Below are 19,492 nucleotides of genomic sequence, written 5' to 3' on the forward strand. Positions count from 1 at the left end.
CTGTAGAACATGCATCAGTTTCTAGAATAAAAGGTTTGGAAAAGTCTGGTAAGGCGAATACTAGAGCAGTGGCCATTGCAGATTTTAGAGCTACAAAAGCTTGGAGTGCTGATGGTGACCAAGAAAAAAGAGTCTTTCTTTAGCATATCAGTTAAAGGTTTGTTGATATTGCCATAACCTTTAATAAACCTCCTGTAATAACCAGTTAATCCCAAAAAACCCATGAGTTGTTTAAGAGTAGTTGGTTGGGGCCAATTTTGCGTAGCTTCAATCTTATCAGGGTCAGCAACAACTCCCTCAGAAGTGATTAAGTGTCCCAAATAAGAAAGTCTTGGTTGTGCAAAGCAACACTTGTTCTTGTTAGCAAAGATAGAATGGTGTCTTAACAATTGTAATGTTTGAGAAAGATGGACAACATGCTCTTCAATGGACCTATTATAAACCAAGATATCATCAAAAAATACAAGGATGAACTTTCTTAAAAATGGTTTGAATATAGTGTTCATCAAGGACTGAAAAGTGGCAAGAGCATTGGTTAAACCAAATGGCATAACCCTGAATTCATAATGTCCTTGATGGGTTCTAAAAGCAGTTTTATGGATGTCATCTAAGTCCATCAAGATTTGATAATAACCAGATTTCAAGTCAATCTTAGAAAAAATGATTGCACCATTTATTTCATCTAACAAGATCATCTATCAAAGGAATATGGAACTTATCTTTGATTGTCATATCATTGAGTTTTCTATAATCACCATTTTTTCTTGATCAACAGAATAGGTGATGCAAAAGGGATGTGACTCTCTTGTATAAATCCAGCATCTAACAGCTCTTGTACCAGCTGGTCCACCGCTATTTTTTGTAAATGAGGACATCTATAGGGCCTTTGAGAGACATGCTCAGAATTGGGATTTAAAGGTATTTTGTGATATAATTCCCTTTGTGGTGGTAATGATGTAGGGGGAGAAAAAACATCTGAGAAAGACTCTACAATTGTAGCAATGCTGGGGTGAATTGGCTCTAGAGGTAGAGCTGATATAGAAAAAAATTGACCAATAAATGCAGGGGTATTGTCCTTGAGAAACTGTAAGAAATTATTACCACTAATCATATTACAAGTGGGTAGAGAAGAGCTTCCCTGATGATTAATGTGTTGGCCCTGATAAAAGAAGGAAATCCTTAGCTCAACTAAACTGAACATAACATCACCAAGCTGCTTTAGCCAATCGACTCCAAGAACCATGTCGCAACCTCCCAGTGGTAAAATGCGTAAATCACTGACAAAATCGTATCCCTGCATATCCCAAGCTAATTTAGGGAATATACCTTTACTGATGGTAGTATCACCATTAGCCACTGTCACCAGCATGTGACCAGTAGGGGAAACTGGCAGTTGTAGTTGCTCAGCCAACTTGGCATCCACAAAATTGTGGGTACTACCAGTATCGATCAGAATGAAGATATCTCGCGACTGCAAATGACCAGGAACTCGAATTGTATTCTGTGTAACCAACCCTGTCAATGCATGAAGCGAAATCTCCATAGGAGAATCCAAAGACGATGTTGATGGAGAGGTAGTATCATCTTCGAGCTCTTCAACTGAATATGGAGAGCCGTTGTCTTCTGAAGCAACCAACATAAATAACTGCTGAGTCTTGCAAATGTGTCCATGTTTATAAAACTCATCGCAATTGTAACATAACCCTTTTTCTCTTCGAACCTTCATCTGAGCTGGAGTGAGTCGGTTTATAGGGGGGAGTGAAGGTTCCAATTTAGTGGGTGTTGCTGGAAGGGTAACAAGTGGCTTAGAATTAGTAAAGGGTGGTTTGGGAGGAGTAGTAAGTGGAGATAAAACAGGTCTGATAGAGTGGGTGTTGGAGGAATAAGTTGTATGAGAAGGTGGAAATGCTTTAGAAAATGGTCGAGAACGATTCGACTGAAAGTCGACTGAAGCCTGTTGCATTCTAGCCAAATAAAAGGCATCTGTATCTGTAGAAGGTTTAAACATCTGAACAGGGTGGCGGATCTCATCTTTGAGGCCACTGATAAAACTCATTGTAAAGTAATCATCAGATAAACTTGGATTACGAGCTTTCATTATGGCTTTTAAGGATTCGTATCTATCAAAATACTCCTCTACAGTTGTGAGTTGAGACAATTTGTTAAAACTTCCTACATAATTATCAGAAGCTATATCTTCAAAACGACAACAAATATCAGAAGAAAATTGATGAGACCATTCTATCATGGGTTTACCTTCTTGGTAGTCTAAAAACCATGAATCAGCTCTACCATCAAGATGAATGGATGCTAAATCTACTTTATGAGCATCAACAACCATATTCAACTGAAAATATCTAACACATTTACGAATCCAACCTCGAGGGTTATTTCCATCGAATATAGGAAAGTCAATCTTAGGGTGACGAGAGAATTTACCAGGTTGAGAAATCATTGCAGTAAGCTCAGGAGGAACTGCATCTTCACCGGACGGATCTGGCTCAGTCTCAGAAATTGGATCAGTATGAATACCCATCCGTCGACAAAACAAAACAATAGTAGAGAGTGATTCCTTGACATGAGTCATCTCAGCAGAAAGAGCACGAAATTCAGAAGTAAGGGTCTTCGCCGATTCCTCCAAAGTAAGTAATCGATCTGAATGAACCTGCAACTGAGTTGCAGCTTCTTTTACTGTAGTAATCTTTTCTCCTCCTCCGGTCATTACTTAAGGTAATCAGGATCGTTAATGGCTGATACCAATTGTCATGAACAGAATTACATATTCAATTACTAACAGTAACCTACTCTCCTAACTTAAGGAAGAGCCTATCAAATTTCTTCATTAATTTCAACATAATCTCTTACACAATTATCTGGACAATAAATAGCCGCAAACACACACAGTTCACCATTGGGTGATAACAAAACTACTAATCTCACCCATGGGGTGGTAACAAACAAACCAGGTGCCCTAGAAAGAAAATAAGCTAAATGGGTATTGCTGATGCTAATGCGTTTATAAGGTCTCCAGGCCCATGACAGACTTAACAACTAATGACCCCTTTAGTTACATGACATGCCGATTGTAAAAAAAAAAAAAAAAGGATGAGTTTTTACATAAAAATACATCCATAATCGGTGGATAAAGTTCCCCCCGTGTACCGATTATAAAAAACTAAAATTAAGAGTTTTTCTGTAATTTATTTTTTCCATGGAAAAGCGGGGGTATTACAACCACACCCAAGAATTCGTTTGGCAATCTATATAGACTAAACTCCAATATAATTCCGAGAGCACCAGCTTAAAAGCGAGCTCAACCAAGAGTTATATCAAAGAGCTTTATCTCCATTTCTCGATATAACCAGAAAATCGAACAAATAGAAATCCGTGAGCCTGATTGATGTGAGAAATAACTTGGACGGTACCAAAGACCAATGCCCAAGTGTCAATCAAGTTATATCCAACAAACAAGGTCGTATTTATCAACTGATTGAACTACGCACAACCTGTGATATTTTAATTATATAAACAAATATAATGTGGAAAAGAAATAACAGAGACACCCGAAATTTTGTTAACGAGGAAACCGCAAACGCAGAAAAACCCCGGGACCTAGTCTAGATTTGAATACCACACTGTATTAAGCCACTAAAGATACTAGCCTATTACAAATTAACTTCAGACTGGACTATAGTTGAGTCCTAACCAAGTCTCACGCCGATTAAGGTACAATCGCGTTCCTTAGGCCTCTAGAACCACGTCGGATTCTGCGCACTTGATACCCTTAGATGATCTCACCCAAAACAGAGTTGCTCCGACCCAAAGTCGAAGACTTATAAACAAATCTGTCTCCCACAGATAAGTCTATTCTGATAGATAAATCTGTCTCCCGCAGAAGTACCTATGAAGTTTTGTTCCGTCTTATGATAAATCAAGGTGAACATGAACCAATTGATAATCCAGTCTTATACTCTCGAAGAGCAACCTATAAATATCAATCACCTCACAATAACTTAACTATATGGTGGTAGAAGAAGTTACTGCAGAACCACAAAGTCTGAGACGAAGAATTTTGTGATTACTTTTTATATCTTACCCATCGGAGATAAATCTCTAGCAAATCTTAGAGAAGATAATACTCAACACGATAAAACAAGTAAGATCAGAATACACAACTACAGAGAAAATAGTTGGATCTGGTTTCATGAATCCCAAATGAAGTATTCAAGTCGTTAACCTAATATGGTTTCGGAAAAACCTAAGTTAAAGGAGAATCGACTCTAGTTTGCAACTAGGACACAGGAAAGTACCGGGATTAGGTTTTCCAGTTTCTAGAGTTCTCCTTTATATAGTCTTTCAAATCAGGGTTTGCTTACAATCAAAGCTAAGATAGCTTAGTAACAAAGCATTCAATATTCACCATTAGATGAACTACTGATTTAATATTCAAGCTAAGTCTGCTTTAAAATAAAGCAATTAATCTCAACCGTTAGATGGTCTTAGCTTGTTACACACAAATGAAATATACCTTCATTTAGATATGGGTAACTGTACCTAAACGTGTACATTGAGTTGGCTCAATAACAGTTAACCGAAGTTATCCATATGAACACTTTTGTCTTAACCACATTCATCTAAAATTTTTAGATCAAATATGATGATCAATCAATCATGAAAGATAATCAAATGAATCTAATTGTGTTTCAAATAGAGTTGTCCAACTGTTCACTATCTCATAAAATATATATGAACAAATTGAAATAAAATCGGATTGATTCGTAATTGTACAAAGTACTTATACAAGAATCAATTCATGAACATTAAGCCACGGTTTGCAAAGATTGCATTCCTTAATTCATAAATATTTTATATTATGAGTATGAGAATCATACTTAACCGATTTTAGAACTTAACCACTGTGTTTGCAGACCAGGTATGCAAACAACAACTCTGGACCTTGGTCTGTCCAGCCGTTCGCAAACCAGGTACGCGACCAGCTGTCCCGGACCCAACTCAGGTGAAACCGTTTGCACACTAGGTACGGAAATAAGGTTCCCGGACCTTTACAGGTAAAACCATTCGCATACTAGGTACGCAAACAAGGTTCCCGGACCTGAATCATACCAATACAGTTTGCATACTAGGTATGCGTACTATGTTGTACCCAGACATGGTTAATTGTTCAAAACTCCCATTTCAATCATTGAAACATCCTTGAAAGACGACAATAGCTGTCTCACACAAACTATTAGCTTCAAGTAATTTTCAAGTGATCGAATGATCAATACGAAACATTCCAAGTCGACATCAAATGATTGTCTCATACAAATCATGTAAGATGTTTCAAGGCAATTTCCACATGACCATATTTTGACTTAATATTTAGTTTCCAACAAATATATTGTTTCCAACTAAACTCATCAAGAATATGATGAACATAGTTAAAGTAAAAAGCTTCCAACACATATTTCGAGAAATAGATAAGCGAGATAAACTTAGCTCGAAATATCAAATGTGTATAATATAAAAGTTTATATAGTTACACGACTTAGTCTCATTAGGAGATAGAATAGAATAAACTTCTGAGCGATAGATAAGTTTTAGTCTCCACATAACTTTTGTTGATGAAGTTCCTCCAATATATCCTCAGTAGATCTTCGTCTTTAATCGATGAACGCCATCAAGTCTAAAGCTCAACTACACATTCTATCATAGTCCGAGACATAGCTATAAGTAGACTAGAAATCAAGAATATAGTTTTGATCAACTAAACTTGACAAACAAGCTTGAGATAGCAACGCTTGCGAGTTTGACCGAATAGTGCTCTTACATGCCTGAATCAGATTAGATAAATGTCTTTATCTACTGATTACAAATCTGGACATTTCTTCAATTGTTTAGATCATAACTTTTTCATCTGACGTCGGAGTGACCTCATTCTTTTTGGAGTGAACTCGTGTTTTTATTCTATATAATATAGAAATAAAAATCATGTTGGACAAGTCCTAAATTATTCTTGGATCCAAGGATTCCATATTTGCATCTCATACTCTTAAATCAAGAAAAAATGGGCACTTCCTTTAACCATAACGGTTTATATTAATGTCCACATCAACCGATTCTGGGTTTGATGTTCTTCGTCGGTCCACGTGGTCATGAACATCGACTGGTTATAACAAACATCGGTCAATGCGGACATGAACATCGACCGATTCTGGTTAAACACAGAAAACCAAGATTCTTTGTGAATTCCAATTTTGAATGGATACATCAATCACAAATATAATTAAGAGTAATGGGTTGCAGTCGACAATGTTTAGTTTGTTTTTCTTAAAAGAGATGATGAAATTTCCTTTAAATCGATCAATATATAGTTAGAATTAATTGATGAAGTTGGGTTTTCATTTTAGTCTGTGAGGGAAATGATTTGAACAATTTTAGTTTTGAAAAAATTTGAATAAGTTTCAAATTTAGAAAAAGAAAGCTGATGGAATTTTAATAGTGAAGATATCGCTTAGTCCAGGTGGGTGTCGAAAATGGTAGTCCTCCTATAATTCTTATAGGCCTCGGACTTTTTTTTTTTTTTTGATGCAAAGAACCTTTTCATAAATGGAAATTCAAGGTTACAATGGGTTTAAAACCAAAATTAAGAAAATACAAATAGACATGCCATACAAGTATACCGAGAAATCCGACAAGAGAGAAAGAAGGATTGTCGGTGTAGAACAAATACAAGCATGAATAAGAACCGATCAAGTCGGAGGAATAATAGTTTTTTGCGGAATTGTATTCCAACCATTTTGTTTGTTTTTCTTCTTCGTAAAGATGTACTCCAAAAGTTGGAGTGATTTGCTCAAATTTCTTAAAACTTGTGATGGAGATTTCGTCGTAAAAAACATCAATCATGAAGTTTCCGTCGCTGAATAAATAGATGATGAAGATTCCGGTGAAGATTCCGTCGCCAAAGCTAACAATGATGAAGTTTTCGTCGTTGAAAATCATCCCAAGTGATCTTAAAATCCATATAACACAAGAACCGAGATAAACCTCTCTAATAAAGGAGATAAGAACACTATAAGGGTGTACATAACTTACCAAAAGGTAAGAAAAACCATAATAAAACCTAGATTAGAACAAAGATCTAACCTAAAACAAGAAAAAGAAAAGAAAATCCCGCTCAGATCTAGCCCAAAATACCAGATCTGAGCCGGAAGAATTGCCGGTGAGGAGAATTTTTTCTCTGTGAAGAAGAGTGAAAGAGGAGAGAGGGAAAATTATGGGTCGGCCTCAGACTAATAAAGCTAAATAATTTGGAAGTGATTACATCGAGAGAAGATGACAGAAAATCATATCCACCAACTAAAGTAGGGTTTCTCAATTCTCCCACGAGACTCAAAATTCAATGGGGTTCCTGACCTTTCCACTTCATTATTTCTTATCGATTGATCAATATTTCCACGTGTCATTTTGTCATCACATGGGTAACCCTGCTTCTCGTATAGTACGAGTACTAATTAGAGCTTCTCCAATGGATTGTGTGTGGGGAAAAAAGTATTCATCCACGTAGGATGCACTACCATTTTTCCAAAAAGGAATCTCCAACCCTAACTTCTTTGACTAACATGTGAATGACATGGCATATTTTTAGTTATACATCCTCTTCCCCAACCTCTTGTTTTAGAGGTTTACCAAGAGGATTTGTTCCCATCCTAGTCAGCTTTCTGAAATTAAAAAATTGATTTAATATATTAATTAACTTTGATTTTAATCTGAAATTAAGATAAAGAATAATGATTTTTTTCTCTAACTCCCTCATTTTAAGAACGAAAGAAATTTGCTTCTCTTTTATAAAAATATCAAGAGTCATTATCTCGCTACTGTGGCTGGGAATTGATCATATTTCTCCCTGTGAGAACAATTCATTACGTTAGAATTGGTTCATATCACGACAGAACAGACAGGTTCAATGCTACCATCTATAATCTCAACATGTATCAATAGCTTAAACAGATTCACTAACTATTATGTACCCCATCAACCATCCATGATCAATGACTCGTTCATTGTTATGTACCTCACCAATCGTCCATGATCAATGACTATCCGGACAAACAATTTATCTCAATTGATGCTATGTAAATTAGATAGAACCATAAATCTAGTGTTGATTTGCAACATTTGAGTGATCATCACGTATTCGGCATTGCGCAAACTTGGTTTCTTCTGTTCGAAGATGTTAAGAAAAAAAAATGTTAACCAGCAATAAAGAAGAATCCAATGCATACAGTTCAGTTCACGGGATATCGAACAAATTTTTTTTGTTCAATTTGAAAATAAGTGACAACTGGAAAAAAATACAGATGACAATTGTTGAAGAATAAACCAAGATACTATGAAGAAGACAGAAGGGATCAACAAGAGTTTTTGATACAACAGTGTGGATCAACTATGAGAGTTGACGGAATATGGTCGGATCAACTGTTACAGTTGACATGAAGTGAATGGATCAACAAGAGTTGTTGATCCATGGTACGATATTTAGAAGTTTACTTGGGTTGCAAGTATTACTGGTTTTAAGAGTTTGTTTACGTGAGAATTGTCTAGAAGTTTCTTATTAGAGTTTGTTTTGATTAAGAAAGTCTTTTTACTTGAGAGTCAAGTTTGTGAGTCATATAAATAGGCTGTTGAGCCATGAGTCGAAATATATCAATTAAGAGAAGTTTGTTTGAGTTTAGTTTTGTGTTCTTTTCATTAAGTCTTTGATATCAGATTTTCTATATCTGGTATCAGATGGAGAATATTTTCACATACCAGGAAGTATGGGATATTGTGAAAGACGGTTATGCTGAACCAGCAGATGGAGTAGTACCTGAAGGAGCCGCGCTAACTCTATTAACTGAAAACAGAAAGAAGAATTCTAAGGCAACATATATTCTTCATCAAGGTATTCATGAATCTCTCATGGATAGAGTTATCTACATCAAAGAAGTAAAAAGAGCATGGGATGGTTTGATAAGCTACTACATAGGATCTTACAAGGTCAAGAAGGTTAGATTGCAAACTCTAAAGAGAAAGTATGAATTATTGCAGATGGAGACAACTGAAACAATTTCAGAGTTTTTCTCAAAGACATTGAATCTTGTCAATGAGACGAAGGCTAATGGTGATACTGTAGAGGATTCAGCCATTGTGGAGAATATTTTAAGAAGCTTGCCTGAGAAGTTTGAATCAAAGGTTACTGCTATAGAAGAATGCAACACAGTTGCAACAATGACTCTTTTTAATGAGTTGTTGGGTTCATTACAAGCTTATGAACAAAGATTGCTAGAGAAAACAGCTGCTGCAAAGCAAGTTGAAGAGGCACTTCAGAGTCAAGTTAGCTGGATAAGTAATCAAGGAAAACCTAATGCTGGAAGCTTTCAAGGAAGATACAACAATAATGGAAGTTATAGGAAGCCATTAGACAGATCAAGAATACAATGTTATAATTGTGGAGATTTTGGACACATTGCTACTGAGTGTCCAAAACCAAGAAAGACAGTTGCTAATAATTACAAAGAAAATTTCAAAGCTAATATTGTTGAAAGTCAAGAAGAAAAAACAGAAGAGCAGAAGGATGAAAACATGCTACTTGCATGTCATACAGCATAAGAACAACCACAACTTAAGTGGTACTTGGATACTGGTTGTAGCAATCATATGTGTGGCAGAAAATATTTATTTGAGAAGCTTGATGAGTCTGTCAGATCTATAGTAAAGTTTGGTAACATCTCTACAATTCCAGTTATGGGAAAAGGAAGAATTGGAATTGTTCTTAAGAATGGTTCAAAAGCATACATCATGGATGTATTTTATGTTCCAGGTTTACATCAAAATTTGCTGAGTATGGGTTAGTTGTCTGAAAGAGGGTATTCTATGAATATTTATAATGGTTTATGCTTCATCAGAGATAGAAGAAGAAGGTTGATAGCTAAAGTTCAGATGACCAAGAACATGTTATTTCCTTTGAATATTCAACATCAAAAGGAAAGTTGTTACAGTAGCAGTGTTCATGATGATTCTTGGTTATGGCATAAAGGATGGGACATGTGAACTTTAACAGTTTGCAAACTTTAGCAAAGAAGGATATGGTGTCAGGATTACCCTTTATTGAGGTACCAGAATCAAGATGTGAAAATTGCATCTTTGGCAAGCAGCACAGAGATCCATTCCCAGTCAACAAAGCTAGAAGAGCTGATCAACAATTGGAGATTGTTCATAGTGATCTGTGTGGTCCTATTGAAGTAACTTCACATGGAGGTAATAATTATTTTATAACTTTCATTGATGATTTTAGTAGAAAGGCATGGGTTTATTTGCTTAAACAAAAGAGTGATGCATTTCAAGCTTTTAGAAGTTTCAAAGCTTATGCTGAGAAGCAAATTGGTAAGAGTATCAAGATCTTGAGAACTGATAGAGGTAAAGAATATACTGTTGTTGACAAGTTTATGGAAGAGCATGGCATTCAACATCAACTAACTGCAAGACATACACCACAACAGAATGGAGTTGCAGAGAGGAAGAATAGAACCATAATGGAGATGGCAAGAACTATAAGAAGAACAAAAGATTTACCAAATTTTTTTTGGGGTTTTGCAGTTGAAAAAGCTGTGTATTTACTCAACAGGTGTCCTACAAATAGTTTGAACAATATAACACCAGAGGAAGCTTGGAGAGATGTAAGACCAAGTGTAAGACATCTGAAATTTTTTGGGTGTATTGCATATGCACATGTACCCAAAGAGCTAAGAAATAAATTGGATGACAAGAGTGAGAAGTGTATCCTTGTTGGTTATAGTTCAATAACCAAAAGATATAAATTATACAACCTGGAAACAGGAAAAGTGTTTACTAGTAGAGATGTGATCTTTGATGAAGATTCAAAATGGAACTGGAATAATGGATCAACAAATAATGTTGATCCACATAACAATGGATCAACAAGGGATGTTGATCCACATAGTATTGGATCAACAAGGAATGTTGATCTACCTGCTGCTGTCAGAACAATTCCAATTGTAGTTGAGGAAGAAGTGCAAGCTCAAGACAATGTTGAAGAACAACATGAAGAAGCAAGAACTGAAACAACAACACAATAAGAAAATACAAGACCAAGAAGAAAATATATCATACCAGCTAGGTTGAATGATTATGTTTTAACAAGAGATGATGAAGATGATGATGATGTAGTGAACTTTGCATTATTTGGAGATTATGATCCAGTAGCTTATGAAGAAGCATCAAAAGAACAAGGTTGGATTCAAGACATGAATGAAGAACTAAAGTCAATTGAGAAGAATGATACATGGGAATTAACAGAACTTCCACCAGGGAATAAACCAATAGGTGTTAAGTGGGTTTATTAAACAAAATACAAGTCAAATGGTGAAATAGATAAACTGAAAGCAAGGTTAGTTGCTAAGGGATATAGACATAGACAAGGAGTTGATTATTCAGAAGTATTTGCACCAGTTGCAAGACTTGATACGGTAAGGATGATCATTGCTTTAGCTGCACAAAAGCATTGGAAGATATTTCAAGTGGATGCGAAATCAACATTCCTAAATGGAGTATTAGAAGAAGAAGTTTATGTAGAGCAACCAGCATGTTACATTATGGAGAGGAAGGAGAATGAAGTATACAAGCTAAACAAAACTGTGTATGGTTTGAAACAAGCACCAAGAGCTTGGTATACAAGAATTGATTCTTATTTCATTCAGAAAGGGTTTAAAAGATGTCCACATGAGCATACTTTATATTTGAAAGATGATGCTCTTGGCAATCATATTATAGTATGTTTGTATGTGGATGATCTTATTTTCACTGGAAATAGTTCTGAGATGATCAAGGAATTCAGGGAGGATATGGTGAAGGAGTTTGAGATGACAGATCTTGGTTTGATGTCGTATTTTCTTGGTATTGAAGTATAACAAACTGAAAGAGGAATTTTTATTAATCAACAAAGATATGCTGAAGGAATTTTGAAGCGTTTCAAGATGGATAATTATAATCCAATTTTAACACCAGTAGAAGAGAGACTAAAGTTAACAAAAGATGGATCAGGAGAGCTTGTGAATTCAACAGAATTTAAAGGTCTTGTTGGATGTTTGAGATATTTGACTGCTACAAGACCTGATATCATGTATGCAGTTGGGTTGGTTAGTAGGTTCATTGAATCTCCTAGACAATCACATTTACAAGATGCAAAACGTATCCTGAAGTATGTAAAAGTAACAACAAGTATGGGAATCTTTTATACTGTCTCAGAAGATCCAAAGTTAGTTGGTTTCACTGATAGTGATTGGGCTGGAGATACAGAAGGTAGAAAAAGTACATCAGGATATAGTTTTCAGTTGGGAACTGGTTTTTTCTCTTGGTCATCTAAGAAGCAACAAGTTGTTGCATTATCTACAACAGAAGCTGAGTATATAGCTGCTAGCAACTGTGCTACACAGGATGTATGGTTAAGAATGACGCTGAAATCATTATTTCAAGAACAAACAACACCAACAACAATAGTTTGTGATAATAAGTCGACAATTTCACTAACTAAGAATCATGTGCTTCATGGAAGAAGTAAGCACATTGATATTAAGTTTCATTACATCAGAGAGCTTGTAAGCAATAAGGAGATAGCTGTGGAGTTTGTTGAGAGTGAAGAGCAAGTGGCCGATATTTTCACCAAGTCTTTGAAGTCTAACACCTTCTTGTACTTGCGTGGAAAGTTGAGAATGATTAGCAAAGAGTATCTTGGTTTAAGGGAGGATGTTGAAGAATAAACCAAGATACTAAGAAGAAGACAGAAGGGATCAACAAGAGTTGTTGATACAACAGTGTGAATCAACTATGAGAGTTGACGGAATATGGTTGGATCAACTGGTACAGTTGACATGAAGTGAATGGATCAACAAGAGTTGTTGATCCATGGTACGGTATTTAGAAGTTTACTTGGGTTGCAAGTATTACTGGTTTTAAGAGTTTGTTTACGTGAGAATTGTCTAGAAGTTTCTTGTTATAATTTGTTTTTGATTAGGAAAGTTTTTTTACTTGAGAGTCAAGTTTGTGAGTCATATAAATAGGCTGTTGAGTCATGAGTCGAAATATATCAACTAAGAGAAGTTTGTTTGAGTTTAGTTTTGTGTTCTTTTCATTAAGTCTTTGATATCAGATTTTCTACAACAATGCATATGGGTTGGAGAAGATTTTTCTTTTTCCCTTATAATTTGGAAAATTGGTCACCAAATAAGATAGAGGAAGTCTTTCCATCATGCCACATATGAAGCTGACCACATGACCATTCGAGAGGCTCTTAGTAATTAGTCAAGCCACTTTCACATCCTTCACGTGGCACCTTATTATTGGCTATATGTCTAAATTCAGAACGACCATTAATTGATGTGTCCCACATTCAGTGAGTACCGAATTAAAATGAGACACGTAGATGCTAAAAAGGATGCTTTACGCACATTTGTTGTACACAAAAGAGGTTTGAGTGTGTCAGAACTGTGTCAGCTCAACTCTTGTCTTTAAATAATACTCCAGCTGAGGTAGAAGTTTCTGTCTCTCTCCCTTTAACTTTACATACTCACCGGAAATTTTACATCTTCTCTGGCCGAGAAAACCAACTCATTTCGACGGTAAAAGAGTAAAATACAAACATCATGGATGTTGATTTCTGGGGTTCTAGGGTACACTCTTCTACACACCACCTTACTGCTATGCAATCCTCAAGATTCCACTCTGGTATATACCCTCTCTCTCTATCTCTGGTAGCTTTAATGAATTGTTCATCTGGTGAAGAATATCTGATTTTGATTAATTTTGTTTTCTATTTTTTGTGGGTTTCTGTGAATTTTGGCTGTTTTTCGTTCATAAAAGTGGTTCCTTTTTCTTGTTTCTTACTTTTGTTTCTTTCTGAGATCTATAGGGTTTTCTGTAAAATTGTACAATAATTCATATGTGAATTTCAGTAGATTGTTTATTTAACAAGGGCTTGTACTGATTCTTAGTGGTTTTTGATGTTGAACAGAGAACAATTTGGGAATGGTTGATTCTGACGTGGATGAAGATGCTCAGTCTTGTTTCCCATGCCCTTTTTGTTATGTTGAAATTGAAGTTCCAATGCTTTCTACACATCTCCAGGAAGAACATTGCTTCGACGTGAAAAATTCAGTATGTATTCATCCTTCTTTTTGTTAAGGAATAGTCTGCTCTAATGACAAGTTTGTTTCACTTTATAGGCTTTGTATTTTAGTCTTTTAGCCGATTTGCAGTCGTTTTGGTCGGCCACGGAAGAAAACGAGTAATTAAGAATCTCACGAGTGCCAATCCGGTGCAGTGACGTTTAGTGCCAATACTTGTGATTAGTGCCGTCCTGGTTCACGTTAGTAGTTTCTTAATTGGTTAAGAATCTCACGAGTCGGCACTTAGTAGAGACTACTTAATGGCGGATGGGATGTTATTATCTGTAGTCCACTTCTAATTATTAAGCTTGTTGACGTTCGAAAAGTTAATTAGTTCAAATTCATAAGAGAGTTAGACAGAATTGCCTATTATTTTCCGGTTCCCTTTCATTATTAACATAGGCCACCTCATATCAAACAAACAAAGCATGCTTATGATCTACCGAGGTTTCCCCAAGGAGTTTACTTGATTCGATACAGCTCATACTGTATTTTCTCTGCTAAGTTTCTTTGATAAGTAGCTCTTATCCTACCTACACAGCCGAATTGCAATTTCATAAAACCATTGTTACTTGAGATGAGCTTTAGTATTAGACTAGTGTCGTACCTGCGAACCAGAAGCATACGAGTTTAATGTTAACAAGGTTTTTACCCTGTTCGATATCTTCTCAATATGGTTCCAAACTTTAATGGCTTGATTAAATCTCCATGTTGGTCTTTGCAGGTATGCCCATTGTGTGCAGAAAATCTAGGCAAGGATATTGTTGGACATTTTATAACCCAACATTCTCATATGCTAAAGGTGTGGTAATTCGCAAGCTAAAGTAAATGAGATTCAGTAAAACAGTAATTTATATCTAAACTATTTGAACATAATGTTTTTACAGCGGAGGCGAAAATCTCAAAGATCAGGGTCATGTACTAATAACAACTTACCAATGGTCGGGAAAGAATTGCGAGAATTGACTTTGTTTCTTGGGGCAAATTCACACATGAGGGGAAACACATTTGATTCAATACCAGATCCACTTCTATCACCATTTCTCTGCGGTATATCTCCAACAGGGCCTAAAGTTGTTGATGAAGATACAAACTCCAGTACAGAAACAACAGTCACTTTGGATGTTAAAAGGTAATTCCTACTAACTGAGAGATTTCATAAAATAGTAGCAGATGATATCTTCTGGATGTATACTTCCATGTTGGTGCATGTTTATCTCATTGCTTTTCAATGTTCGTGGTTAAACAGTTAATGTCTGCTAAAATGTTCCACTTTTTAACATTTATTCTTCTGCCTGTATTTATGTGGTACTTCACTTCAGTTAGCTTTATTTCAGCAATCTATATCTGGCAAACAGTATAAAAATTTAAGTCGAAAAGGATTACCTAACATATCATTGAGAAGCATGAATACAAAATTATGGCATTGAGAAAGCTCATGATTTATATCATTCAACTTTTGTTGCACATGAATTTCTGATTTCGTTCTACAAATATGATCTTGCACATAATTCTTAGTTTTTTGGGTCCACCAGCTCTCTTTTCGTATGATGTGGCAAGTTTCAGCCAAAAATTCTTGTGACCTAGGCAAACATAACATGTTTTCTGAAATTGGTGAAAGATATTATTCCCTTCCCTTATTCAGTTGTTGGAATTATTGCGATGGATGATGAGATAGCAATAAAAAACCATCAAGGACAATATAATATGATTACGTCTGGCGATGTTTGATATCGGTCACCATGTCATGCGGTCAGCTAATTTGGTCTGTAAGCATTACAGAATAATAGCTTAGGAAAATGCTAATTTTAGGTACCATATGATACGATTACGTCTGGCGATGTTTGATGTCGGTCACCATGTCATGCGTCAGCTACCATGTCATGTGGTCTACCAATTTGGTCCATGTCGCATCACTAGATAAGAACCTTTTTTTGACAAGTAATCTTAGGAAAATGCTAATTTTAGGATCCCGATCATGGTCCTGAGACTCATCTACAGGGTGACATTTTTTTTACACCTGGCCTAGGTGTGAGACACCACATTTCAGGAACCTCACCACTCAGAATTTAGACTTGCCTATGTTCACTCTCAGGCTCCAAACCAATACTCGATTATTGTAAGTTCAACATGTAAATAAGAAGCCTAATGAAATGGTCTGAGATTAATAAAGATCTGGTTCATCGTTTATGTAATTGCAGGAAAGAGACATCTATGTCGGATGAAGCTAGAGAACAAGATTATCAAGAAAAAAGTGAGAAAGCAGAGTTCTGCCAGCAGTTGGTTCTGTCTACAATTTTCTAACACCTAGGTCAATTTCATTCCTTATCATCCAGCTCCAAGTGAGCCAGTTTCTACAGGCACCTTATTTTTCCTGCTGGAGTTATCCTTTTAGTAACTCGGATAGCTGTTGTCACATGATATATATGATATGTAATATCTTAACTTCAACAAAAATTATGTGGAAAATATCCGCAGAGTACAATGTTATTCTGGGTCATGTATATCTATGTACGTATGTGTAAAATCTCTTCACGTTGAAACATTACGAACAAGTACAATGTCTCTTTATCAGACGTGAGGCCAATTAGTGTTATTTATAAGCTTCACTTGTTTCAAACGTGAATTCATAGATTCAGTTCTCTGGATTTCATCATATAGGGATGTGATATATGTTCACAATTACTGGTTGGGGGTAATATATGGATCACGGTAGGCAGCATTTAGACTGAATGAGGAGAGAAATGGCATAAAGGTAAATGGATTCCTTGAAAATGTTGCGACCTTTATACATACATGAGAAGAGAGAAAATACATAGAGGTGTATAATCCGCAGAACATTGTTCGCAACAAAATCTAATCAGATAGAGAAACCAAAATGCTTCGTGGACTCCCCAATAGTGGGATGTTCACCATACGTTGCTTAAATTGATCCTTATCCGAGCTAATCATAGCTTCGGCCGCGTCGCAGAGGTTTGATAAATTTAGAATTATGGCTTCCTGTGCTTCAGCCTGCAAGCGACACAAATATTTGGATGAAATCAAAATCTCAAAGAACAAAAACAAATGACATTTTAAATTTGAATGGTGGCGATCAATCTGTGGGAGCATACCTGCAATAGGAGTTCATCTATAAACAAGTTCTGGCAAACGAAATCGTCCGAGAATTTCTGCGATTTTGGCAAATCAGAATCCATTACAGATGATGACTTTTGGATTTGGGTTTTCTCTTGATTTATTGTTGATAGAATATTTGATAATTTTTCCCATTCTTGAATCTCTCTCTTGTACTCGTCTCTCAGCTTCATCAATATCATCATCTTCCTTTTTTTTTTGTTCTTCTTAAGCTGATCCTCAGTTGCGATATGATCAGCTGGTATATTTATCTTGCTTCTTCTCCTCTTGCAGACGAAACCATCATCGTTCCAGATCTCCCACTCATCTCCTTCCGGTTCAGCCATGGCTAATGTAAAATTACAAAATTACGTTTTCTTTACCAGATTAGATTATGATCCAAACGGACACTTTTTCCACCTGAGCGATTTTTGGACTTTTGAATTTGAACCCACTAAGACTGGTAGGTCCCACTCAATAGATCTGATTTCCTTCCCCGGTCTCACCGAGGCGCGTGAAGGGGTTAGATAAATCCAAGAGTAAGGAACTAGTCTGAATTCTTTGCTCTTTGATCTAATTTCGGGAGTTCAACAAGTTTATGTGACATTTTGATGAACCCACATTTTGGGGATGAAATTGGGGGTACTAACGGTTACATGGGGATGGGTTAAGGGTTATTTTTTCTTAGTGATGAAAGATTAAAGGACGACACTGCCCTTTATTATTATAATAATAAAAAAATCCTTAAAACCTAAGTTTAATAGTATCCGTTTTATCTTCTTCTGCTTTCTTTTCTTTTTCACTTCTTTGATTCATTGTTAATTAATTGAGATTTCAAAAATGAAGTAGGATCATGGACACTCTCTTAAATGGACAAGGTCAGCCAAGATTTGCGCAATTTTTTTCGCAAAATGCAAACAACGGTGAATTTAAGTGTAATATTTTGATGATATGTTCCTCTTATAATTTTCTGCATTCCTACAAAAAATGAACGCAATTCGAGATAGCAAACCTCACCATCTACCAATCTTAATTTCAACCGGTAAATTCGAACGACTGATATTCAAAGGGGTAGATGGTCGTTTTATACATCTCGAATTGTGTTCATTTTTTGTAGGAATGTAGAGTCTTATAAGAGGAACATATCATCAAAATATAACACTTAAATTCATTGTCGTTTGGACTTCGCGGAGAAAATGGCGCAAATCTTGTCTGACCTTGTCCATCTAAGGGTGTTTATGGATCCTCCCTCTTCAAAAATTTCTTGGTTGATTAATATTTTTCTTGAAAATGAAATAAACTTTTAGGCCTTGCTTTGATGCTGAGTCAGAATTGCAGCTCAACACAAAACAAAACAAAACAAAACAAAATCTCAAAGATAAAATTGCATGCAATTGATAAATTGCAAAAGCTAGGTATAATTTTCAGTTGCAAAGTAATTAGTGGCATTGATTGGTTGATGAGTGCAATGCCGATTGCAGTAGTCGGTATTATTTTTTGGATGAATGCAGTGGCGACAGTTGTAGTCGGTGTTATTTTGTGGTTGAATACATGCCGACTCCAATGTATGTATCAATTAAAGCTATGCCGACAGAGGTACAATACCTTTGTTATGAAATTACTCTTTGTCGGCACAGTCGCTTTAAATCCACCAATACTGATTATAATTTCCAAATGTCGGCATTGTTGGAAAATTTCCATTCAATGCCGCCTGTGGTAAACGTATCTGTTTTGAAATTTACGAACAATCGGCAACTCGAAATTTCCATTTGTTATTCTTCTTAGTTCTATTATTACATAGTTATGTATCTTATTTGAATGTTGTTGACTTGTTATAATACAGATATGAAAATTGAAGAAGATTGAAGATAAGAGAGTGACAATGCATACTTAGTGTTTCTAAGTCTCTTACTTTTAGCATTTTCTTTTATGTTTCTTTTCATGTGTGTGTGAGACTAAAATACATAACTACTTAAGAGTAATGTTTTTAAGACTATTTATGTGTTTGAATGTGTGTTTGAAGACAATTTGGATGGTATGTCTGAAAAATAGAAATTAAATTTCACTTCTGAATATGTTTTACAGGGTTTTTAGATTTTTTTTTGTCAGAACCGGATATTATCGGATAAATATTCGATATCCAATAACTTAGCCTA

At 35.8% G+C, this 19,492-nt stretch overlaps 3 protein-coding genes across 3 annotated transcripts; 1 reads left to right on the top strand and 2 right to left on the bottom strand.

Annotated features, from left to right (window-relative positions):
• Positions 1-751: 751 nt before the first annotated feature.
• Positions 752-2,722, bottom strand: LOC113295889. The gene has a single exon (XM_026544223.1). It carries the CDS (start codon positions 2,720-2,722, stop codon positions 752-754), a length of 1,971 nt encoding a protein of 656 aa, XP_026400008.1.
• A 10,832-nt stretch (positions 2,723-13,554) lies between these two features.
• On the top strand, positions 13,555-16,831 carry LOC113299489 (protein DEHYDRATION-INDUCED 19 homolog 5-like). Its single transcript, XM_026548511.1, has 5 exons — positions 13,555-13,782; positions 14,069-14,211; positions 14,947-15,024; positions 15,110-15,354; positions 16,424-16,831. The coding sequence occupies exons 1-5, from the start codon at positions 13,701-13,703 to the stop codon at positions 16,524-16,526; spliced, it is 651 nt and encodes a 216-aa protein (XP_026404296.1). The 5' UTR covers positions 13,555-13,700; the 3' UTR covers positions 16,527-16,831.
• Positions 16,832-16,967: 136 nt separating this feature from the next.
• LOC113299490 lies at positions 16,968-17,878 on the bottom strand. The gene is made up of 2 exons (XM_026548512.1): positions 17,336-17,878; positions 16,968-17,234 (listed from the first exon to the last, which is right to left on the bottom strand). The coding sequence occupies exons 1-2, from the start codon at positions 17,681-17,683 to the stop codon at positions 17,079-17,081; spliced, it is 504 nt and encodes a 167-aa protein (XP_026404297.1). The 5' UTR covers positions 17,684-17,878; the 3' UTR covers positions 16,968-17,078.
• Between the last annotated feature and the right edge of the window lie 1,614 nt (positions 17,879-19,492).

Source organism: Papaver somniferum, chromosome 7 (assembly GCF_003573695.1).
Source record: "Papaver somniferum cultivar HN1 chromosome 7, ASM357369v1, whole genome shotgun sequence".
Classification (NCBI taxonomy): domain Eukaryota; kingdom Viridiplantae; phylum Streptophyta; class Magnoliopsida; order Ranunculales; family Papaveraceae; genus Papaver; species Papaver somniferum.